At 54.2% G+C, this 25119-nt stretch overlaps 1 protein-coding gene across 1 annotated transcript; it reads right to left on the bottom strand.

Moving 5' to 3' along the window:
• Nucleotides 1–1022: 1022 nt before the first annotated feature.
• Nucleotides 1023–22639, bottom strand: LOC119090169 (phospholipid phosphatase 1). The gene is made up of 8 exons (XM_037212961.1): nucleotides 22558–22639; nucleotides 17664–17814; nucleotides 7913–8022; nucleotides 7145–7293; nucleotides 5236–5453; nucleotides 2976–3114; nucleotides 2233–2409; nucleotides 1023–1948 (listed from the first exon to the last, which is right to left on the bottom strand). Exons 1-8 carry the CDS (start codon nucleotides 22637–22639, stop codon nucleotides 1820–1822), a joined length of 1155 nt encoding a protein of 384 aa, XP_037068856.1. The 3' UTR covers nucleotides 1023–1819.
• Nucleotides 22640–25119: the final 2480 nt, after the last annotated feature.

The following is a 25119-nucleotide window of genomic DNA, read 5'->3' on the forward strand; positions in this document are numbered from 1 at the left end:
GAGGTAGCCAAGATGAGCCCAGATATTGCCATGAAGATGGAGCCGCCTATGTGAACAATGTGTGTGTTGTGGTAATCGCAGCATGTTAGGGCACGCGCAATGCCGTGGCGAGATGCGTGTCGATGTTTTATGTAGCCTTTGGACCACAAATATTTTATTTTCAAGTATGTCGCCACCTAACAATCTACACATACATTATACGCACCTGCTCTCTGGAACTTTACATATGCATCTTAAGAGTTCCCTCTATGCTGTCAGAATGTTCCAGTGTTGAATACATAATGTTCATGCCCATCGCTCAATGTCTATAATCCAGCGCATGTTTTCCTACAGCTTTTATAAACATTTTAGTTTAGTTTCGTCGGAGGCCAGAATAACTGCTTATAAGGATATGACGCTACTTTAACACTGCTAGCGCAGTCTACCGACCTCTCCCCGGCCCAAGTTGTCGAACTATAACGACCGTCAATCTCTGACGCGGTACAACGTTAGCTTTTTGACGCGTCACCACTTTGCCCCTTCTCTCGCGCTGGGCGGGGAGAGTGGATCACGGTCGGCCCGGGCCCCGTCGGGGCACAGGTCTAGGCCCGCTCCTGCAGACCGGTCTGGGCCCGCTCCGCCTGCAGACCAGTCTGGGCCCCTCCGCCTGCAGACCGGTCTGGGCTCGCTCCGCCTGCAGACCGGTCTGGGCCCCTCCGCCTACAGATCGGTCTGGGCCCCTCCGCCTACAGATCGGTCCGGGCTCGCTCCGCCTGCAGACCGGTCCGGATTTGCTGCGCTGGTGAGATCTGCTCCGGCCGATCTCACCAGCGCAGCAGCTCATCTGACGCCCCAAACTGCAACGTGGAAATCAGCCCGCGGCGGGGCAGCTGTTGTGATGAAGCGGACAGGAAGGAGTCCAGTGCCTGGATGCCTTCGCATGCGTGCCCCCTCTGAGTGTCGATTGTCAGTGGTGTGGAATTCGAAAATTCGGACGCTATTCCAGCGCGTGTTCGGCAGCAGAGGCGAGCTAGTACCTTGGCTTTTATTGGCAAGGTTGAAATGTTCAGTACAATGCGATGAAAACGTGCTACAACGTGCGCTGCATCTGAAAAGTCACCGCTGTACGAGACGGATGGGGTCTGCAGGATCCATACAAGAAATTGCGTTCGTTCGTGCTCTATGGGCCTGCCGACGACCATTAGGAGGTAACTGATCACGAACATCGGAATCAGGTTCACAGTCTCCAGTAAAAATTCAGGAAGTCAGACAAGTTTCCAGTTGTAAAGAAGCCTGCTACAAGTAGCTCATTTTATATGTGTGTACCCATTACACATAAGATTGCTACGCGGCACATAGTGTGACAAACATAAAAAAGTTATCGGAGTTTATGGTAGATGGTGCCCTTTCATTAACCATAACATGGCGAAGCCGACATGATAACCACTGCGAGGCACAAGGTACACTGACCTCATGATGCACGGGTGCACGCAGCGGAGGTTGGATTACCGACTAGAGCAGGATTCGTGACTTTTCGTGGCAAGCATACACACCGCCCCCTGGGGTAAGTCACGCTTCGCAGGAAGTGACACATCCCTGCCACCCCAGCTCGGGGTGCAGCGTAGCGCGCCGATCACCGCCAGCGATGACGTCACGGTGTCATCATCACTCCGCGGTCGAGCTGTCCAGCGCGCCACCTTCCTACGGCGACAGCGGCCAAACCGCAGCGGTGGCGCTGCCTCCCGCATTACCACTTCGACGGTAGCGTCACCTTTTCCGCGACGGCGCTGTCACCTGCTTAGTTCGTGGTCCGGCCGCAGCGATCGACCCGCGCTCTCCGCTACAACACCTCGTCCAAGCTGGTGGTCTGCGTGTCGGACGTGCGGTTCGAGATGACGGACGACTGGGTGACCAGCGGGTGGCGCTGGCTCGGCTTGGCGAACAGCTTCTCCTCACACGCGCCGAAGCACTGCAACCAGCGCGCCCGCCGCACGTGAGCACTACCATCACACAAGTACGCGCCCGACACACAGACGCACCTACGACACGAGGGTGCAGCCATCACACACGAACGCGCCGTCATCCACGCGCATCCTGTCACGTGCGAACGCATTGGTTACGTCACGCGCCGATAGCACGCGTCACGCCTGGCAACATTGGGGACGTTTTGTGTGGCGGGCCGCCCGCCCGGCCCCTGGCTGCCACACAGAACGGAGAGACGCTGACCCAGCGTCAGCCCGCTGGTGCGCTCACCAGCAGGAGGCCGGCCAGCGTGCCCAGCAGCATACCGACCAGCACGTCCGGAAGGTGGTGCCGGTGGTCGGTGATGCGGCTGAAGCTGATCACGCAGCCGTACATGACGCAGCAGAAGATGAGACCCACGCGCAGCACTGCCCGCCGCCGGCCGCGGCTCCGGCTGGCCAGGTACAGCTGCCGGCCGGGCACCGGTCAGGTCACAGGTTATGGGGTCAGGTCACAGGTCACGGTGTCAAGTCATAGTGGCAGGTCACAGGGCACGGCACCATATCACAGGGTCCAGGTTCCAGGCCATGGGGGCAAGTCACAGGGTACGGGATCAAGTAACAAGCAGCGGGAATGAGTTCAAGTCACAGGGACAGGTCCCAGGTCCCATGATCAGGTCATGGATTCAGGCCACAAGGACAAGTCACAACTTCTGGAGTCAGATCACTGGAGAAGGCCGCGGGGTCAAACGCAGTTAATTCGCAGACCCCGGTTGCGCTTAACAACGTGAACTTAAAAGGCTGACTTAACAACGCGAACTTAAAAGGCTGAGGTCACAAGTCCGGGCCAGTCCTTTAACTAACATTACAATGCAGGGTCACGTTTGGTATAGCGAGACAACAACTCGCTTGTCATGAGGACAAACAAAACGCCAAGCGTCACGGGTGATGACCACGCCGACAGCAGACCCCCATACGCACGATTAACTACCTTGACAAGACCTGCGCAGACGACGCCGCCCGCGCGAGCCTCACCGCCAGAAAGGTGGCTGTGCAGCAGGAGATGGCCGAGTGGCCTGAAGGGAAGGACAGCATCGAGTCCTGGATCAGCAGCTCCGCGGTGTGGCTCTTCGCCGTCGCCATCGACGCGCACCGGAACTCCGAGATGAAGAAGCTAGAAAGGTCGAGACGGGAACGTCAGACAGGTAGGGGCCGAGCTCCCCGTCGCAGGCAGCAGGAGATGTGGGACGGGCTGTCAGCCGTCCGAGAGGAACGAAGGAATGAACAGAGGAGGCGGAAGGGACAGTGATAATCCGTGACAAATGCTCCTTTGCGACACACTCAGCTGATGAGACTTTATATATATATATATATATATATATATATATATATATATATATATATATATATGGCATCCCCTGCCTTTCACCCAGGCAGGAAGGGCAGACACCGTGTTAAGTCGAACCCCGTACCTCTGGTTTCCCAGACACACAGCTTAACAACTACGCTACCGGTAGCCCCAACACTAGATGCTAATGCTGAGATTGTTCAAAGTTGGGTTGCTGACGCTTCTGACCCCTACGTATTCCCGTGCCCGGGCTGTTGACACCTCAAAAGTCGACAGCAAACATGAGTACGGGTAAAAAACAACACAAAATACAGTTCAGCACAAAAAGTGTGGAAAACATAGCTCGTTTCTAAATATGTTCGCGAATATGACTTAGGTGACTTTTCCAACTAAATTCACCCAACTTGGAGGGCTGGCTCATGTTGTCAAACTTAAATATACTTAGCGTTTGGTAAACTGTTACTGCGTGAAAGAGCATTATTCTTTCATATTTACAGTATCCTTACACTATTCTTCTCAACAAAAGATCAAACAAATCACGTTTCATGCGGCTTGTCTGTCCAATTTAGGGGTCTGACCCTAGGGGTCTGAGTCCCCCAGGTACCCACCACGTTAGAAGTGGCCTTACTGAACAGTTCCGAACACATTATTTGGAAAAGAGACAATTTCAGAACACCACGACCTCAATGAGGTCTATTTCTGATGAACACGTGCATTTCCTTGTCTTTGTCGCGACACGCAGCAGTAATCGCCCATTCGGGGACGACAGCTTCCACGAGTGCTGCAGGCTGCACGTCAGGCAGGTCGGCGCCCTGCATGTTCGGCTTTGCTCCCCCAGTGACGTCACCAGTCTTGCCAACCGGCCGCACACGCGGCCTTGGTTCTGGACGGAACCAGTGGCCGCCGCCCTTGACAGGGATCAGACAGCCCCGCAATGGGTTTCCGCATCACGCGCGGGCGCGGCCGGAACCTTCTGATGTCTCGGTCACAGGTGCGTAACAGTATTAAGTGGGGGGGGGGGGAGGGGGGGAGGGGCAGTGCGCAGTTGGATGACAAAGACCCACTCAAACCGTCAAACCGACTCATGGATTCCGAATCACGCAGGACGACGCCGACCACGTAAGCCAACGCTCATTTTGCACCGTTCGGTTCTTTCGAACATCGCTCTAGCACCAGCCCAGCGCAGCACGCAAAGCAGGACTGATCGGTTTTGAACCTCGTGGGAAGCCCGACTAACATGGAGAGCCGCGATCCTTCCCGCAGCGCTCCTCGCGAGCCTGCCGGAAGTGCGCGATCTGAACGCGTCTGGCGGAGACAGGAAGGCTGACGGCATGGTCTGGACGTCACGGGCGTGTTTTTCAGACCATGCCCGATTGCTCAGAACTCAGGCATCTGTGAGATAGTCTTCGGTCGTATGAGACGCGGTCCGAGGCAGGAGGTGAATTGTGCGGAAGCGGCCTCAGTAGAGGTTTAGGGCGAACGCGCGTATTCCAGAGGAAAAGGCCCGTTTTCTTCCACGCCATTTTATACGAAGACACATTTTTGGAGCACAAATCGTGAATGAGTCATTGACTCACTGAGTCATTGACTCAGTCAATGAGTCAAGTTGGGCACGTTTAACGATTCAGGTGCAGGCGGCTTCATCACCCTCAACGGACCGGGTGGCGCGGCAGGGCGCTGGGCGAAAACGGTGCTTAGAGCCATTAGAAACACATTCCCAGTGTATCGTGTGTAACGCGTACTGTAGCGCAAAAGACGACCGGAGAAAGAGTGCGTCAGAATTCTCAGGTGCTTTGCGATTAATGACGTCGGTGCCGAGTTGGCTGCGTCGCGATGTCGGCGAAAGAGCGTCGAAAACTGAACATCAGACAAATTAGCCTAACCGACGACAACCGACCAGCACCGCACGATCAGCGTGCGCGCGCACAGGCCGCCAGTTCGACTCACTTATCGTCGCAGAGCGTCTGATTGTAGCCGACGGGCTGGCACAGGTCGAGGAAGGAGGGCCGCGGCCGAGACACCAAGCACTTGACCACCTCGACGGCGGCGAAGAGGAAGGCCTGGCAGCTGATGTGACGCGCCGTCAGCACCGCCGCCGTCCACAGCGGGCGCGTGAAGCTCCAGCTCCAGCCCCGCCGCTGCTGAGCCAGCTCCACCGCCACGATCTGTCGGCAGTGCAGGCGCGGATACACAAGTGCGTGATTTCGGATGCGGCGTGTGTGTTTGACAGAGGCGCATGGTCGTGAGGTGCGATGCGGGATCGGATGCACATGTATACGCAAGAGAGTTGGGATACAGAATCTGACGCGGGTACGCATGTGCAAGAGTTAAAACACGGGATCTGACGCGCATATACGCGTTCGGGACCTGAGACCAAGCATCGGGCGGCGGCACTCGGTCCTTCTTCTACGTGCAGGGATCTTGGATCCCTGCACAAAGCTGCAGCGGGGAGCCCATCGTTGGTAACAACAGTATCGCGACCTCCCGCGGACCCACCGACGGATACAGGCTGCCCGCTTCCGTGGGGTTCAGGGACCGTGCGGGCAGCCGCAGCTGCCGAGACAAACAAGCGAACCGGAACAAACAGGCAGCTGAGGCTGCGTTCGGCCGATACAAAGTTTTTGAATAAAAATTTGGATCCGGTCACCATTCACGGAGATTTCCCCTTAGCGCTCAGCAGGCCCCGACATTATCTCCCAGCTTCTGTTAACATGCGCCATGTATAGTCTTCGGTCAAAGCTAGGTGTGACGGAAAAATATTCTCCGTCTTGACTACGCCCTGAAAATCATCCGGGGCTCACCTTTGGCATAGATAATCAAATGACAAAGTTTTCTGTGCTGGCCGTACCGGACGCCATTCCCGAAAATTTTCCAACATTCCGTATAGTTCTTTGAAATTGGGTGCCCACCGAACGCACCCTGAACACGTACTCGGGTGGAGGTAAACCTGACCTCCCAAATCTGCGCCAAATTTTGTACAGCTGCAGACAATTGAAAAGCAAACTGTTAGGTATCAATAATTTAAATGTACCTTGTAACGGTGCTGATCTAGAACGGATCAGTCAGGCCATTGATTCAGCGCAGTCAGTTTCTAAGGGACCGTTCAATCTGACGCAAGAACGGAATGCCAGACTTTCTGCCTCTCATAACATAGACTCATGAGATACTTTCTTAATCAAGACGACAATTGAATGAACGTATTTTAATTGACCTAGGGCGAGGCGTAAAGGTCAAACCACGGTCAAAGCCAATCTTTTTTATTTCTCTAGTGGTTGCAATATGGGGTAGCTTCTGGTGCCCATTTATAATTTTTTGATAGCAGGAACCACACTATGCATCTTCCATGGACTTCTCAAAGGTCAGAATAGGTCTATGACCTGAAACGACCCAATTCACATTTTGTTTTTAGCAGCATACTGCCCCGCGTAATCTTTGTCACTTATTCAAATGAAAAACTCAAAGCAGTCATCTATGATTTTGGTCACCATGACCTCCGAAGGGTCTAACTAGGTAACTAACCTTACATGAACATGTGACCTTCGGCTTGGAACAAGTATCTAGGTCATGGGGCACTTTAGACACCAACCTGGAGTTTGACCTTATTTGACCTTGGTCAAGGAGCCTCAAACTTTGCTCCAAGTGAAGTCAGGTACAGGCCAACACACCATGTGAATTTGATGTGTCTGGCTCTCTTAGTTTCTGAGAACTCGTAGGGTCAAAGTGACCCCCACCCGAGCGAAGGGTATCCAACCAGCCACCCGGGCACGTGTGAACTACAGCGTCATTAAGACGTGCAGGCACCGACAGCTACTCGCCTGCTGCTGCTACACCTGCTCAGCAGCTGCTCACTACTCACCACAGCCGGTGGCAGCAGGATGGTGAGCAGCGCCAGCGCCGTGACGGAGACGGTGTCGCCGTGGAAGGGGTAGGTGATGCTGCTGTCGTGGCAGAAGAAGCCGGGCGCGGCGGGGCCGCGCCGCCGGGTCACCAGCACCACCGCCGCCGCTGCCGGTCGGGGCACGCTCCGGTCAGCACGGGACGGGCGGGGCCAGCCGCTTGGGGCCCGATCCGCGCGGCCGGAACGACCAGCGAGAGGGTGGCGAGGGCGACAGATGCCATGGAAAGCCCTGGGCAGGACCGGACCGCTCGCCGATCAGCTCTTCGCTCCAGTGAGGCGTTATGCTAAACTGTCTTTATCGTGAGCCACGGCATGCATACGTTAGCCTCCTTTAGATCAAAGGACACGGGTCTCACGTGCTGTGACTTCGTTGAGCCTTGATGGAGGGTGACCAAATGTAAGTCTCGTTCTAGTCCGCGTGACATGTCGGCGCACAATCCGAGAGCGCCGCTGCGCCGTCTCGGGTCGACGATCGAGGGGTGACTCCGCGGTCTGTGCCGTCCGAGCGGCGCCACAACGAGCTCGATAAAGGCCACTCGGGCACCGGCGCCGACCGTTAGCCTGCAGAGCGGCACCCGCGTCCTTCACATCGCCCGACGACGTGTCACTGCCGGTAAAGTGGTGCGGCGTGGGCCGTCCGCACGCCGCCGCGCGGCCGTTAGCGGCGGCAGGTGCCGGACGCGACGCCCGGCCGGCGACCGAGCGGGCCGAGGAGGCGCAGCCTACCGCAGAGGACGAGGCAGCTGTCTCGCACGTAGGGCACGCTGCCCCGCAGACACCGCAGGCACCGCGCCCAGCTGGAGGTCGACTTCTGCGAGGCGTCCGTGGACGCCATGCTGCGGAGGAGAGCGCGCGTCACGCACCACGGGTCAGGTCAGCACGCGCTGAGAACGGTAACATGTGGCGCCACGGCGCCGGCGGCCGCGCGCCGGCCAACTGACGCCAGTGCGGGGTCAGGAAATATGCTTAGAACACACAAAGCAGGCGTTGCGGTTTAAGGATGGATAAACCGGTTGCCCAGACTTTATCTGTTTGGCGTAAGGATTAATGGTTTGATAAGGGAGGTTGGTCACCGTCGTTCCCGTTTCACAGCTATGAAAGACGACTGCCTGATCAGCGACTGCATTGAGCTACATTTTGCGCAAAAGTATGCAAATCAGTGATGTGAAATCACTAGCACCAACCACGCACGCGAAACCTTTCAAGCACATCCAGCGACTAATTCGCCAAACCATTCTGTTCAGGCGCGTCTGTGCATTACGTCCGGTCAAATAAGATACTGCCTCGGTTAACACAAGACAAGCGCTCCCGCTACTGCACGGCTCTGAGTAGGTTGGTGTCATCCAGATCTGAAGTTTTGATCGAGGTCAGCTCCGCACGACATGACGCGACGCGTTATGCACCAGCGTATACTGACAATAATGCTGAGCGCTCATGTTACCGATACGGCATAAAGACGCGGGCGAACAAATTTGTTGCCGACGACAGAATCAACCGTCAAGAGCTCATGTCCAAGTAATGCGATGAAGCAGCACGCAGGACGTGGCAAATCGGGAACAAAGGACTCATTAGCCTGATCCTCGCTGCCCCAGTCAAGGCGAAACGGCGACAGGCAAATCATTCTTAATAGACGGCGCTGGGCCAAGGAATTACAACTACTGACGTGTTGCTGCTACGCATCACGCACATCATCAAACGCCACTGCTATCATCATAAAAACACACACGTCACTGATCCCATGTCCCGGCATCCAAGGTCACCTTGTCTCTCCAGTAGCGCCGTAACTCGTCGACGCACAGGTACTCGAGCCACCTCCCGTGCCACACACCGTGATTCGCACTCCCGCGAGGCGCACCTCTCCGCTCGGGGCGCTCGGCCCGGCCTGCTCACCGCGGCGCCGTGGTCGCGGCCCCCGCACACCAGCGTCCCTCCCACCACTCACTAGCCCGACCGCCGCAGGCAGGCGGCCGCCGGAAGGCAGGTGGTCCAAGGTCACGGCAGGGTCGGGGCGGGTGTCCCAGCCGGCGCAGGTCCGGGTGACGACAAACACGCCCCCGTGTGTCACCCGAGTGTGGCGCCCTGCCCTCCCCTCTCACCTTTCACCTCCCCTCTCCCCTCCCGCGGCGGCCGGCTGGAGATGTGACGGCATGGCCAGGCCGCCGCGTACGGACTCCGGCAGGGTAGCAGGACTGTGCTGTCACGCGGGGGTAACGGGCCGCTGATGGCGACGCGAGGACGAGAGGCACCGCCCAGGCACTGCCCCCGAGCCGGGGCTCCTGATGCTGAGCGGCAGACGCTGGCACTCCGACCCGGGCGAAGCCCACCGTCACTGGGCGATCAGCTCCTGACGCCGAGCAGGAGCTCCTGACGCTGAGAAAATGTCTCCTGACACCGAGCAGGAGTTCCTGGCGCTTAGCAGGAGCTCCCAGCGCCGGGCAAATATCTCCTGACGCCAAGTAGGAGCTCCTGACGCCGAGCGAATATTTCCCGGCACTGAGTAAGACGCTTGCGGCAGCGGTCACCACTCCGTCGCCGGACGACCCCCGACCTCCGCCGATAGCGGTCGTTCGTATCAGCCCCCGGGATTAGCGCGCGAGGCTTGAGCGCCGCTTCCAACGCACGGACTGGGCCGACGTGGGTCGGTGAAGTGGACCGGGCCGCGGCGGCGGCTCGACACGCTTCGTCAAATTTTCATTGTGGTCCGACTGGCGCGCCAGCCGGGTTCCAATGACATGACGCGGAGTCGAAACGGGCACGGGCGGCGCGTGGTCGCTCGGCGTTGGAGGCAAAAAGAGAAATCCAAGATGCTTCGCGAAGGACACCCAAGGTCGCAACGCGGGGCAGAAGGGCGTCGGGGAAGTGGGGGAGGTTAGTGACGCCGTGGACCCCGCTGCTGCCTTCCCTGGCGGCCCTTGGACCCGGCTCCTAGTCTCACTCCTGGCCCGGCTCCTGGCTCCCCAGCGTGCGCGGTCAGGAATGCGAGGCGTGTTGGCCGGTCGCGGGAGCCAGCGCTGACGCCGCACACGCGGGCCTCACTACTCAGCAGGGACGGCACCGGAGAAATCTCCCGCCAGAGCGGCGAGCACCCGGTCCTGGTGACGACCCGCAGGCCGATCACCCCCACGGCGGACAGCGGCCTCCCTGTGTAACCACTCCTGGTAAACGTTATGAAGAGTACATGTAGTGAAGTTAAAAGCATGCGTCAGAACCAAAAAGCATAGCGACGTGATAGACCATGCAGCTCTGTGCGTTTGTAAACACAGTGCCAATCAGAGAAGAAGCGGCGCATTTTACACAAAAAAGAGTGCTCCACCTTTGTAAGGGGTTTCGAACTAAAAAAGCCATCTGCAAGTTTATTTGGTGCAGTTTGCAGCCTTGCATTCTTCAGATATAAGCCCGCTAGTTTCTGAGCTTCACGCCCGCGAAGATGTGCAGACTATTTCGGGAGACTTTTTCAAGGTAACCCAGGTATCCATGATGCCATGATAACGTCATTCAAATCCTGCCATTCCATAAGCCATGCGGCGATCAAGAGCAATAGAAATAGAAATGTCATTTTGTTCATATCCAGCGCTCGTTAGTGCGAATTCAGATATAATTGTGGTTAATTGGTTCCCAATCAATGTTGTGCAAGATGCAATGACGCAGTCAAACAACAGCGTATCAAGGGGCATGTTTACTAAATCTAGAAATTTCACTTTTTTAGAGCAGTCTTTCTACTTAAAAGTATATCAATAGTCATAAGTGAGCTTATTTCATCATAAGCTCACTTATGATGAAATGAGCTCACTGGACATCAGCCTCGTGCAACGCGTCTCCACAACGCGCCACTTCCGCCCCATCGTGCACAGTTCTGAGTCGCGCCCGTGTCTGGTGACGTCACGTGGAAAATCTAGCAGGAAGCCACCGAGCTTGGACATGACGCCACACCTGGAAGTGCCGCCACGCACGCGGCGCCTGGAAGATTGCGCGAGTCTGTTATCTCCCTCTTCCGTGACCTGATGCGGTCGGAGAGAGCCGGGAGAAGTGGTGTGACGTGCAGTCTGAGACCTCAGCTGAGCTGTGAGACGGGAAAAGGCCGAGAGCGCGCTGGGGTCCAACAAGCCAGCCTACCCCAAATTTGTGTCAGTCCGCATTATTTTGACGAACGGTAATTTCTGCAATATTTTCGCATTCTTGTCGTTAAGGTGTTTATGTCAACGGCATGGCTGTCATAACCATCAAAGAATGCCAAGGAAAGCAAGCTTTGGGTTTATTACAATCTTTCCTTACTTTTTCCAAATTATAACAAACGTATTGGAAGATACAAACCAACGTTAAGAAGGCCAAAATTTACATGGGAAGGGCAAAGGAAAAGGAAGAAAAGAAATCGACACCGATAACCAGAGTACAGGGCTGCATGGTAATAACACTGGTTCTAACGTCAATGCTTAAAATATAGCAACATTTTGAGGTTATAGCGGGAAGATAAGTACTTTTCAAGGAAAATTAACTTTGCAGCCAATCTGGAGTGTAAAAACGAACGAATGAAACATTACGAACGAAGTAAAACAAAATAGATTCAAGCCATATCGTGGAATGTGGATGTCAGTGCCAAAGTGGCGATGCTGATGAAACAGCAAGTTGGCAAGCTGATCCCACATTTATGCAGATACATAGGATAAAGCGAATTGCCATTTGCAATTAACTTCTTTGTGATCCCGAGAGTTGCCCAAAGCACAAGTACGGGCATGTTTCCTCACGAAGCGTGTAGGTGAGAGGAGAGACATGAATCGCAACGACAAAGCAGCAGTGAAGATGACTCAGCAGCCCCTTACAAGAAGATCTGGATGCAGTCAGTCACTCACCAACTTACTGCTGGAAACTGGGCTGCAATAGGAATAAATACAGAAAGGCCTCCGACTAAGAACCAAGCGAAAGGTCAGAAAAATTAGGGTTTGTCGTCTTCCCCAGGGGTGCGCTGTCGGCCACAAGTGTGACAGATGCCATCATGAACACGAAGCCTACGTCACCTATTGCTGAAATGATAAGCTCTGCAATATGATTTTATGGTGGCTCTGGTGGTGAGACACTAAAATACGTCAAGTTCCAGCCCAAGGAAAGTTTCTGAGGAAGGTGATGGTGTAGAAAACCGTAAGCTTACGCGCGATTTTAGTGGTGGTTGTGGCTGGAGGGGATGGGGTGGGGGGGGGGTCATGAATATAAACATAATTTCTCTATTTTGTTTCGCTCTCAATTCTGCAAAACTCTGCGTCCATTTCAGTCGTAACTAGATTCTACGCGTCAATCCGTTCGTGACGTCATCGACCAAAGGCCTCTCAGATGGCCTTGCTCATGGAATGCGTTTCTCACTTTTCGGGACAGCTGTGCGTGCCGGCTCGTCAGGGGCGGATCCAAAAGGGGGGAGAGGTTCGGGTCCATGGCCCCTGGGGTCCGAAGGGCCCATAGGCTCCGAAGGGGCCCATTGCCGGCCGAACCGATGCAGTTTTTTACACAAAACGCAACAAAGCTGGACGTCTTTGGATTTTCAGGTGACCAAGAACAGTTACAAGCGAAAGTGAATGGCTCACGAGTAGTCAACAAATTACTCAGTGATTGAACAATTTGGTCGCTGTGAATTGAAGGCTCATTACACCGTCCAGGGGCCCTATGCTGTTTCCGAGGCACTTACATACCCACTTGCAGGGTCATTCCAATCTTTAAGAAGCCTTCCTCGTTGCCCTCGATTTCTCTGCATCTGCGAGGAAGGCCCTGTACTGTCGTTGGGGCCCTTCCTGCTGGCGTGCCGGGGCGCTCCTGTCAATCAGGGGCCTTCCACGGATGTTTTCCATTCGCCAGAAAGGCTCTGTGCGCTGGAGCCGGAGTCCCATATGTTAACCTGCTGGGGTATTTTCGGTTACTCAGGGGCCCTTAACGTTGGTCTCGGTTACCCTACTGACGCACCCGCGATGTATTCATGGGCCCTCTTCAATGGTCTGGGGCGCTTCCAATCCTCTGCTTAGGGCCCTACACTCTTGTCGGAGGCCCTGTCTGTTAACCAGTTCGGGCACACTCGGTCGTTCGGAGGCCGTCTACACCGTGTCGTGAGCATTTTTTATTCAAATTGAGGGCCCTATCCTCCTGTCGGGGACCCACATCTGTTAAACTGCTCGTAAATACTCGATCATTCCGGGGTCCTCCATGCTGGGTCTTCGGTGCTTTTGGAATGGGTGGATTGCGTTTAAATGGATTGCGCTACATTCTTGGTGGGCCCATCTATTAAGCTGCTCGGGCCGGTGGCGGATACAGAGGGGGAGGGGGGGGGGGGGGGACAGGCACGGCACCATGCCCTCATGGACCATGCTGAGGGGACCCATAGGTTCCGAACGGGCCTGTAGATGGCCGAACGGACGCAGTTTTCTACGAAAACACCGGTAAAATTTGACATATTTGGGCCTACCTTCTTACGCCAGCACACACATCTTACGACTACGAACGGTTGCAAGCGAAAGTGAAGGGTTCATAACCAGACGAACTCAATTCTTCGCTGACTGAGAGGGTGTTGATAAGCTGAAATTGTGCGGCTAATTACACTGTTCAGAGGCCTTACACTGTTGCTCGGGTTCTATATGTCCTCTCGGCGGGTCAATCAGCTCGCCAAGGGGCGTTCCACGTTGCTCTTGATGTCTTTGCATTTTCTTGTAGCACCCAACGCCGCTGTTGCGACACCATCTTTTCCATGCCTGGGCACTCTTGATCGATCAGGTTCTCCGCCATGGATTCTTCCCATTCGCCCGAAAGGCTCTATACGCCCCATATGCCAGGGTACACTCAGTTGCTCAGGAACCCTTCATATCGGTCTCGGGTTCTTTCCACTTGCTCGGAGGGCCTTGCGTTGTTGCTGGAGCCCGTATACAAGGTAAGGAACCGAGACACTCGATGCCCAGGAGCCCTATACCTTGACCGAGGGGTATTTCCCTTTGATCTCATTGGCGGAGGACTCTTCACTCTTATCGGGGTTTTTCTGTTAACCTGCTCGATCACGCTTGGTCGTATAGTGATACTAATTCATAGTCTTGGGTAATTCCTCTTTCCCCAGAGGGTTCTGTGCTCTGGCCGGGGCCTCACATGACAGCCTGTGGGAGCGACACCGATCGTTCAGGGGCCCACCACGTCGGTTTTGGGTTCTTTTCACTTGGTTTGAGAACCCCATTCGCGTCGACGGAGCCTCTTCGTTAACCTCCCGCGGCACCTACGATCGCTCAGCTCCCGTCCCTATTGGCCTTTGTGCCCTGGCCTCAGAGCAGCAGTTGGATACGTGCCGATGAGGCTTTACGCGCCATTGCCAATCGTAATTTTACGTGCCGCCCAAGTCGTATGTATCGTTTCCTTTGGCTATTAAGTGTGGTACGTTTAGTACACTTGTGCATCATGCTCTTAACATATCTTAAATGCTAGGATATTTCGTAGTGCTTTATAACAAGCGAAAAATGCTGCACTAGTCATCAGCCATCAGCTGATTACATCACCCAGCCAGCTACCCGTAAATAAGCTAGGAATGAGGTCTATGCTTGGTTATGATGGTGTTAAGCAGCGAACTTGAGTTTATTTTGCCTGTTTTCCGAAAAACCTAGCCTCAAAACCACAGGATTTAGGATGATCTGGAGAAAATGGACGAGCTCCATGTTTATGTGCATACGTAGCACGCCTAGCGTTATAGGGCTGCGCACAGTAAGATGGGTTCCCGTATTACATATATATATATATATATATATATATATATATATATATATATATATATATAACGTTCAGACATTCCTGTGACCTACAGCCGGATTTCCTCTAAAATGTATATGTTTAAGCAAAGTCGCTAGTCTTAGCCCGTGTGGTAAAAGCCAAAGATCGTAGTTGAGGACAGCGGTTACGGTAACACCAAGTAACTCCTCTAAACGTTGCTAAGCTCGACTCAATGGCGATAGCACCAGTATACATATATATATATATATATATATATATATATATATATATATATATATATATATATATATATATATATAGTGTTGTTTGTCATAATATTTAATGGTCAGAATGCGAGAATATTTTTTGGGAGGAGCCTCAAATTCTAGGTGGCCTCACAATGTTGCTTGCCTTCCCCGTGACGAAATCCTGGATCCGCCCGTGCGGCTCGTTAATCTGGGTGTGCCTGTGGCAATGCAAACTCCGATGGTGCAGTGCTCACACTATGAAAGATATGCCACCAGAGCCATGCTCTCAGATATCAGGCTGGGTCAAGGACATCGATTTACCCCAGTTGTGTAGCTGACAGGCATGGGCAGGCATGGACAGTCGGTTCTGGTCGTCGGAGCTGATGAGCGCGGATGTGGACTTGTACAGCTGCATATGAGATGACAAATGCAGATAGGTGGCCTCTGACCAGTCTCCTTTGCGGCATCATGTCAAGCATTGTGTAGCTGTTTGAGAACGGTGTGGTGTGCGCACACAGCTGAATTACGAATCGCCTTGTAGGTCACGGACAGTGGTCCCGTGATGGTTCTCTTTGTATGCGGTATTCTTGTCAAGTAAGCCGAAGTCGACCGACCAAAAAGAGATGTTGATGCTAGGCACTTGCACCAGATCATCAGAAGAAGCGGAGGAGTCGTCACGAGGACCTGACAGAACGCGCGAGATGGGCTCCCGGTTTTTTGCTATATATGCGGTCTTAGTCGCCCATGTACTGAGCACGAACGGTTGGTTGAACGTCCGCGTCAGTTATTGCATGGAAGTAGGTATACGACACGATACGGCGAGTATCACCCCCTTCAAGACAAATATAACTCATACGAGTTAGCCGTGATCTGGCAGCATTGAAACACATACTTATATTGTTGTATGAACGCGTTTCAGAGAAATTTCTGACGCTTTGTTGAACGCCACATCTTCTGTGCCTTCGAAAGCCGTGATGTTATGTTCAGCTTTGATGTAGTTACGAAGGATATTCATGCTTGTCAGCTACCCATATATGCGTGCATTACTTTCTTGCAACTGCCTCCAGCCTGCTTGCATGCCTTACAAAATCGCCAGGTGTCTGTATTCATCGCTATACAGCAGCCTAGTGCCATACACGGAAGCCCGAAGGCAGCCGTGGCGTGGTGGGCACTGCGCATCGCACGCGATCAATTTTGGTTCTAGAATGGAAGAATGTATTTTTATAGCACGGGAGAATATATTTTTCTGGCATGGAAGAATATATTTTTCTAGCATGGAAGAATATATTTTTCTAGCATGGAGGGGCAGTGGTGAAGCCAGGGGACTGTGGGGCTATGCTCCCCCAAAAGGTGTGGGGGGGGGCATAAAACCAGCCTATATACAGATAAATTGGATCCCGAGCCTCAAAAGGTCCCCGAATTTAAGCACAGGACCCCTAAGAGGCGAAATGGCCCCAAGTTGGCTGGAACGGCTCTCTGTGGCCGGCTTTGGTTTTCTCCCGAGTCCGTTCCCCTCCTGAAAAAGATGATACTACCTGTCCTAGCGAAAACATTTATTCGTTCAGCACGGCCATATGTCGCTGGCTGCTCAGAACAACATGTTTATTAATCGTTCAACTTACCAGCTTACTTGTTCTGCGGTGTTTACGGTGTGATGCAGATGTGGGGATCGAGCGGCGCCAAACACACTTCCGGTCTGCGTTAATGCTGGTGCCGACTATCGCAGATTAGATAACGTCGTGACATTCCTGTGACCTACAGCCGGATCTCCTCTAAAATGTCTATGTTTAAGCAAAGTCGCTGGCCGTAATCCGGGTGGTAAAAGCCAAGGATCGTAGTTGAGGCCAGGGGTTACGGTAATACCAAGTAACTCCTCTAAACATTACTGAATTCGACTCAATCGCGACAGCAGCAACGTGACAATCCCGACTGAGGCATAACAATGCGCTTCATGTCACTAATCTGGACTCATTTGTAGCGTTACAGCCTAGCCTCAGTTCGACCAGCAGTTCAGCAGGCCTGAGAACAGTTTTAACGAGGAACTCAGTGAACTTTGACCTGGGCTCGTCCGTGGCGGTGCCCGCTGCCACTGCTTCACACGACCGGCGACGCAGCGCGGGGTCAGGCGTCTCAGTGACCTTTGACCTGGGCTCGTCCGTGGCGGTGTCCTCTATGTCACTGCATCGCACGGCCGGTGACGCGGCGCGGGATCAGCCGTCTCAGTGACCGCCGACTCGGACCAAGTCGGCCCAGGCCTTGGCCCAGCCTTCAGAGCACACGCTGACCACGGCCCAGCCGCCACGATGGTCAGCCTGATCCTGAACCCCGCAGTGGGCCGCCTGACCAGGAACCAGCCTTCTCAGTCCCGTGTGAAGCCGTCCAAGTGACCACTGACCCGGTCCTAGCCCTCGGAGCGATCATTACACAGGTCCCTGCCGTCAGTGGCCGCCGACCTCAACGCAGCCGTCTCAGTGACCGCTGACCTTGACCCTGCGGTCGGAGCCATCACTGACCTGGTCTCAGGCGTGATGTTGGCCTCCGTGGTCTTGTCGGCCCCGGTGAGCGGCGCTCTGGCACGGTCCATGGTCGGAGGCCGGTCGTCGCCCTGCAGCTGCCTCCTCCGCGGCCGGCCGACTGGCGGCGCTACGTCGTCGTCCCAGCCGCCTGCCGCATTATCGCCGCCGTTAGCTGCTGGGGTGCAGCCGTATCGCTGACTCAGGCAGCCCCGGCCGCACGCCGCCACGACACGCGCCGCCGCCGCCCGGCCGTCTCCTGGGATCGACCCGCGGATCCGCGGTACAGGGCCCGCCGCTCGGCCACGCGGGCGCGCACTGACGCCGGCAGACGAGCTTCATCCGCCGCCCCCCCCCCCTCCCTCTCCCTCCGGATACGCGACGCGTCGAAGGGGAGGGCCGGTCGGCGACCGGGGCGGCGCAAGGTCAGGGGTACGGCGGAGGGAGGGGTGTGGCGGCGGTGAAGAGCGGTGCCGGCTGAGATTGCCGGATCAGTCTTTTTCTCCATCGGATGGCACGCTTAGGCCGTCTGGTTTCGGTTGTTGGGTTATTGGTCAGTGAAGCAGCGCGGTAAGCGATTAAATTTCGCGTTTGGACAACAAGCAAATGATGCGTCACGGTTTTATACCACAAAGCTCAGCGCGTTCCTTGCGCTGCGGAGAAGAAAAATGATTTGCAATGAGGCAGTACTTGCGGAGAGTATATAGCTCTTCTAGTCAAGCCCAATGCCGGCGGCCGGTTGATGAAATATGGATCACACCGCACGAGACCTTTCTGGTCGGGGCCCTCAAAGGCGGTGGACTGCGGCGCTATGACACACTAACTGGGACACACTTACTGGGATGTAGAAGGTGGATGGGTTTGTTATGATAAGCGACTCAAACACACCACCCGTTTGTGTTTTAAAACGTGACATTGCGCAAAGGTCTGTTAGTTCAGGGATTGCGCACAAGAAATAACGGTGATCTATAGCGTTCATTACTAGTGGTGTCCCAAAACGGGGGACAATTTCGGGCATTGCCCCTGCTCCTTCCCTGGAGATGACGACACCCTTAGGCTGAAGAACCCAAGTGCCCTCTCTCTCTCTCTCATTCTCTCTCTCTCTCTCTCTCTCTCTCTCTCTCTCTCCTCCTCTCTCTCTCTCTCTCTCTCTCTCTCTCTCTCTCTCTCCTCTCTCTCCTCCTCTCCTCTCTCTCCTCTCTCTCTCCTCTCTCCTCTCTCTCCTCTCCTCTCTCTCTCTCTCCTCTCCTCTCTCTCTCTCTCCCTCTCCTCTCTCTCCTCCTCTCTCTCCCCTCTCCTCTCTCTCTCTCTCTCTCTCTCTCTCTCTCCCTCCCCTCTCTCTCTCTCTCTCTCTCTCTCTCTCTCCTCTCTCTCTCTCTTCTCTCTCTCCTCTCTCTCTCCTCTCTCTCTCTCTCTCTCTCTTCCCTCTCTCTCAATTTCGTGAGTGGCAAACCAGATCTCTGTGACAGTGGCCACCCAGCCGTGCCCAGCCGACCAAATGCAGACCAGCACCAGCGCGGCCAAAGTTCATGCCGGCCGCGCTATCTCTCTCGCGGACGAACAAGACACTTCCGCCCCCGGTCAGTGTACGGGGGTGGGAGGGGGGGGGAGAGGCACGTGCCGCGTTTGGCAAGGCCGGCCAGCGCCCCGCCGGCTCAGGCTGATGAGTTGTCGGGTGTCACTGGCCGCTATAGTGACGTGAAGTCGTGACGGCTGGTGGAGCGCCCGCTCGCGGACGTCCGCCGACTCGTGGGTTTCGAGCCTGATTGGTCGCGGGTCAGGTCACCAAATTGGTTAGGTCATCACACTGGATGCTGCCCCCGCTATGAGCGGTGTGGTGCTTCGTGAGCGATTGGAACGCGCGCTACGATGATAGGCTTGCGTGCGGTAAAACAACCCGGTGCTGAAAACGTAATTCCAGATGTGTGGTGGAACACTACCAGCATTGGATGTGGTTGGACGTAATTACTTCAGAATCACAGGTGTTGATTCGTGTTTTTTGTTGCCCCACATAATCGTGTTGCACTGATGGTTACGCAGAACACGTTGCACGAAATGAAACAATGATATCAAAATCTGAACTGAAACGACCCGATCTGACGAAGGCTAGACGTTCTCGTTGGCCACATGCCGGATTCTTATCTTGCTCTCACCAATGAGCTCACGAGTCGGGGCCCCACGAGTGTGCGCTAACTAATCAGGTGTCCGCACCGCCGCTGATCGGTCCCTGCAAGCGTCACGTCCCGTCGCCTGTCACTCGAGCACCCCCGCTGCTACCAGGCACATACACACAGGCATCGAGCCCGTCCTCGCTCCGCGCCAGCCCCGCTCCACGAAAACGCCGTGATCAGGCACTCACCGCCGGCACTCGCTCCCACCACACACTTCACGCCAACACACTCGACACCCGGCCCGGCCGCCGACTCACCAGCGCCCGCCGTGGGCGTGGGCTGGGCGTCGGTCCGGGGGCGCGGGCTCTGTTTACACGGCGAGCGGCGGACGGCGGGTGCGGTGCTGTCGGCAGGAGCCCACGGGCTCGTGCCAAGGGCCGGGTTCACGGCCAGACGCAGCAGTGGCGCGTGGGATGCGTTGTCTACACAATCACGGCCTGACGGTCCACTCGAGCGCCGTCGGCCGGCGAGAGAGAGAGAGAGAGAGAGAGAGAGAGAGAGAGAGAGAGAGAGAGAGAGAGAGAGAGAGAGAGAGAGAGAGAGAGAGGCGAGGAAGTGCGTCGCGACGCGTAGTGCGAGAGTGCCGAACTCTCAGCCCCGTCGGAAACCTCTCCGCGAACGCAGCTTCAAAGAAAAGAGACTCCCGATACTGGCGATGACAAGACGAGACTGGGCGTTCCAGGCAGGGCCGCAGGGCGATCATACCTCGCCGTACTTGAGAAGGTATCGGCTCAAATGGACACGGTTGACGCGCTAAGAACGCAGAGATGTGTTAACAACAAAGTGGTTGTTGTTTAGATGGATGTGAGTCTTCTGATCTGTCCGTGGCACTGCACTTCTGTCGTGTTCTGCTGAGTTTTCCCACGCACCCATGCCTCAAACAGGGTTACCCGACAATGAACGCATCATGTCTAGGATCGCTGCCGTTTGTACGCGGGATTTTCCATATCGCTGTTCCTTTCAACTTTATTTTTTACCGTCCGCGGAACTCAGAGCAAAGGCTGCTCATTTGTTTAGCGCAATACTTTCACGATCTCCCGGCGGATTCTGCACCGACTCAAAACGGTCGTCACGAGATTCCTAAGGCCCAACTTGCATGAAGGCAACAAGCGCCGTGACTAAGTCAATAACTTAGCTAAAGTTCCGTTACGTGCTAAAACATGAAGTTGTGTAATAAATGGAATATGTTTACACAATAATCCGCTTGGTAACAGGGCCACTCCGCCGGAGTGACCACGTTAATGAAATGTATTGATTGAGTTGTTTAGGTTAGCTGTGCGTATAATCAGCCTCACAAAAGGAAAGCTCCTTGGAAGTAATACGTCTACCGGCAATTAGTGCATTTGTTTATATTTATTCTTCATGCCATTGTTGATGACTCACTGCGTTGATTTGCTGGTACTTATAATTGGGGCATTTCCCTCTCCTAAACCGACTGACGTGGAGCGACTGTAAAAGGTGGAAAAAACATTGGCTCACTGACAATGCATGAGGTTTTACGAAATAGATACTTCCGCCCTAACGTGGGCAGCAAACGTCACGTTACTGGGATTCCGCAACCAGCATTCATACATTCACACCGTCTCACGCGTGCTTGTTACCTGTTGCATCGAAGGGAGACCTGTAGTGTGTTCACTACACACAGTCCGCGCAAATGATGTACAATGATCAGACTCCTCAACTATGATCAGAACCGTACAGCCATGCAGCATGTGTCCCTCGGAATTTGTCGCCAGTAAACAGTGGCCACGTGGCGTAAGGCTAACCGCTGCATCCCCACCATCTGTCGTCACTGAATAATACCGGAATCCCTCATCGGCACGCCGGAGTCCCTATCGGCTCATAATTTGTCGCCGGAATCCCTCATCGGCTCATATGTGCGAACCTCGCCAGTTGGAGTTGCTGGAACGATTCCAACAATGGTACCCACAGTTACCGAGTTCACTGCCGCTGCTAATGGTCAGTTGCCCATGGTCATCTTAGCGAACCCCGCTCTGTGGCCGCATGTGAATCTACCAACGGAAAAAATCGGCCATGCTTCCGATAGCCTGACGCCCTCTTCCGACGTTCACCTTCTGGGATTCGCAAGAAGCCGCTGAAAAGTGAGTCTCATGTTCTTCTGCGAGTCGCCAATCCATCAACGGTACCCTACAACGTGCTACTGCTTCTCTCACCAGCGGCCAGCGACGTGCAAAAATGTGTCCCACTCCATCTGTGAGTCATGGAGAAATTGCCCAACAGCCACTCCTTAATTTCCGTAGGGAGTAGGACGTTTCAACCCACGGCTAGACAACTGCCTACGTACCGTGCAGGACCCCCTCTGCCGCTACCCGCGGGGAGTCATTAAGTAAACTACGACGCTTTCTGTCGAGTGGTACAAAATTCATGTCGCACATTTTCATGGATCTGCCATTTTTCGCAATGACTGTTCATTGAAACGCATAGAGCAGCACCGCCAGGCCGGGGTCAGCACGTCGTTTAACAGCACACATGAGCGACATGTTTGCATATTAGATATGGTAATTACTATTCTACGACGCAAGCACGAAAGGAGTGCACGACATATAACGGATCGGAAATAATGTGCGAGTACGGAAGCTCAACATTCCTACACACCTTCCTTTTCTTTAAGGTGCATTAACCCAACTCAAGTCTATAACACATAAAGGGCCGGGGATCCCAGGGAACCTCCGAAGTGTCGGCGATCCCTCCGCCGGGCTTACATTTTGCAGAGGCGTAGGCGCCGAGCGCCCGGCCGTCGGCGCGGCAGGCCGATAGAGCCTCCAACACTGCTGGCCCCACCATTGTGGCTACAGCTGCACTGTACTGCGTTCTCCCTGTGTACTGTTTTGCCTACGGCGGGATCAATGCCCTTAAAGGGCCGCCCTATTGATCGTCCTCTCGCACATGTCCGGAACGAGCACCCGCGCCAAACGTACAAACACTGTACTCGCACAGCGGGAAAAACAGCATGTGGCCCGCGGCGAATAGGCACACCGCGCACCACCGGCGACGGCAGAGTACTGCAGAGGGCTTGACAAGCGCAGAGGCTCAATCAGCACATCCAAACGAGGCATGATCGTGTCTCAGTTCGACGCGTCCACGCTGTAAGGGTGTGATGCAGGCCGAGCACAGAGCGATAAGGATCGAAGCGTTCTGATGTGTGGGGGTATCGCATGCTTTCGTCTTGGCAACATGGAAGCGGCGCGAAAAATTTATCGGGAAAGTGTTCAAATCCGGGTGGGGTCGATTTCCTATCGCCTGTTTAAGGTCTCATAGGCCAGACAAATCGGTATTAATTCGCTTATAAATGGGCACTTTTTATCTAATTGGGCATTTGTTGACTGAAGGTAGCTGGCATGCCATACAGACTGATCACTGGGATGTTTCTCTGGTTCGTAGGCCAGTTTCATCCCTTCGGTCTGCCAGGAAGTCATGGTAAGCATATGAAGTCTGATCGTCTGAGCAATGACATTGCCTTCACTGCCGCGTGATACTAGGTTTAGAAATTACATATAAAAGTCTGACTTTAAATTCAAGGTTTAGATGGATTGAGCCAAGACCAATCATTATGCCCCTGTTCCGCAGACTCACCATGGACTGTGGCTCCTCTAGACATGACAGTCTCCTACCATCGCGCAAACTACACCTGACCCGGTGGTGATGCTCGTTAGCTCCACTATCTGCCGACTCAGTGACCTGAGGTAGTCGTCTCGGCCTCTTCAGCGTCCTTCAGCGTGCGTATTTCAATTCTAGCCCACTCTCCGTAGCAGACTTCATCTTCGCCGGCGCCGTCCTCGTTTATTCTCTCCTTCCGCATCATAAGCCAAGGCCAGCCTCAGGACCAACATGAAGCCGTCCTCATCCGGAGAGTCAGTACGGGCATACAGTGTATTCTCGCCTGCGAATACCATACACGGCATGACCGAGCAAACCGCGACAGGCTGGGTCGGGAAGATCAAGAGCAGAGTTCAGCGAGACGTGGGATTCTGGTGACAGGTTGCAGGTGCTGCTGAGGCTTAGTGCATTTCTTTCGTCGGGATAGATAGGGCGGAGAAGCCGAGTTTTAGGTTAATTTCATCCTGGTTACACAGATCACACACTTATGTTAGGCTTCCCAGACAACTAGGGTTACCTGCGCTCTAACCTTTACGCCTTCACATTACGAAACAGCCAGTCTTTTTGCCCCGAAGACAATCAGCTCAAGTTGCCAACTTGTGGCTTGCTTAGGCCCTCACCTCCGCTTCCTCCTTTCGATCAATGCACCGACCTCTGCTGGTTGCCTGCACATAGGGAAAATGCTACGGGTCTGTCCCAGTTGTCCCGCCCTCTTGCACCGTGCCTGTGGTCGCTTCTAACAACTCTAATACCCTATTCTGCTGGAAGATCGAAAAAGTCAGAAAAGCCAGCCGCTGTTGGTGTTCGGTACTTGCCTGGAGCGCGACTTTAAAGCCACCCATGATATCTTTGCATCTGAAGCAGGCGCAGGGCAGTCATCCTATTGATTCTACGAAATAACGGACACCAAACACAGATTCGGTCCACTAAATAACGGACATGAGCGGACCGGCGTATGCTAAGCTAATCCAGGATTCAGTGGTATAATTTTCTAAAATCGGTAAGTGTGCCTGCGGCGGCAATGATGATCTAGCCTGCGTCTAAAACCTGATTTATCCCCATATTTCGACCACTTGAATTTGCATCCCGAAGTTGAAATTAAGCAATATTTTGACTCCAGAGGCACAGCACCATGGATAATCGGCCGGACGATTAACTGCCCGCAACATGTTCAGCTGTTGCACATCCTGGAGTGCCAAGGAGTCCACATGGAGCGCCTTTTTTGTCACGATCTGACGGATATGGGATCACTGATAAGGAATTTCAGGGGCGCAAGATACGCATACAAAACATGATGATCTGTTTGACGCAAAAACAATTTACCCTCTGTATTTTCCGAGGGAACAGCTTATTTGTACCGCGTTTGTCGGCACATTCGGTTAGCTATCCCACTTCGGTGACCAATCTGCGCAACTTACACTTGACCGGGTCAAGTGGGGGCCGGGTTGACCCTCACCTAAATATTTGAAACTAGTGTTGTCACTAACGATCCAGCGGCCACCGTCTTGAAGGGAATGAAAGGAAGGGAAGATTTAATACTTTTATTTTTCCTATGGCTCTGGGATCGTCCAAGGGAGAAATGACTCCATGCATACCCTTCCGTCTGCATTCGCCCCTAGAATCACGTGATCATAGTTTTGCAGTCCAGCAGTCGCCTCGTCTATAAG

The sequence above is a fragment of the Pollicipes pollicipes genome, unplaced genomic scaffold (genome assembly GCF_011947565.3).
Source record: "Pollicipes pollicipes isolate AB1234 unplaced genomic scaffold, Ppol_2.1 Scaffold_3087;HRSCAF=3621_pilon_pilon_pilon, whole genome shotgun sequence".
Classification (NCBI taxonomy): domain Eukaryota; kingdom Metazoa; phylum Arthropoda; class Thecostraca; order Pollicipedomorpha; family Pollicipedidae; genus Pollicipes; species Pollicipes pollicipes.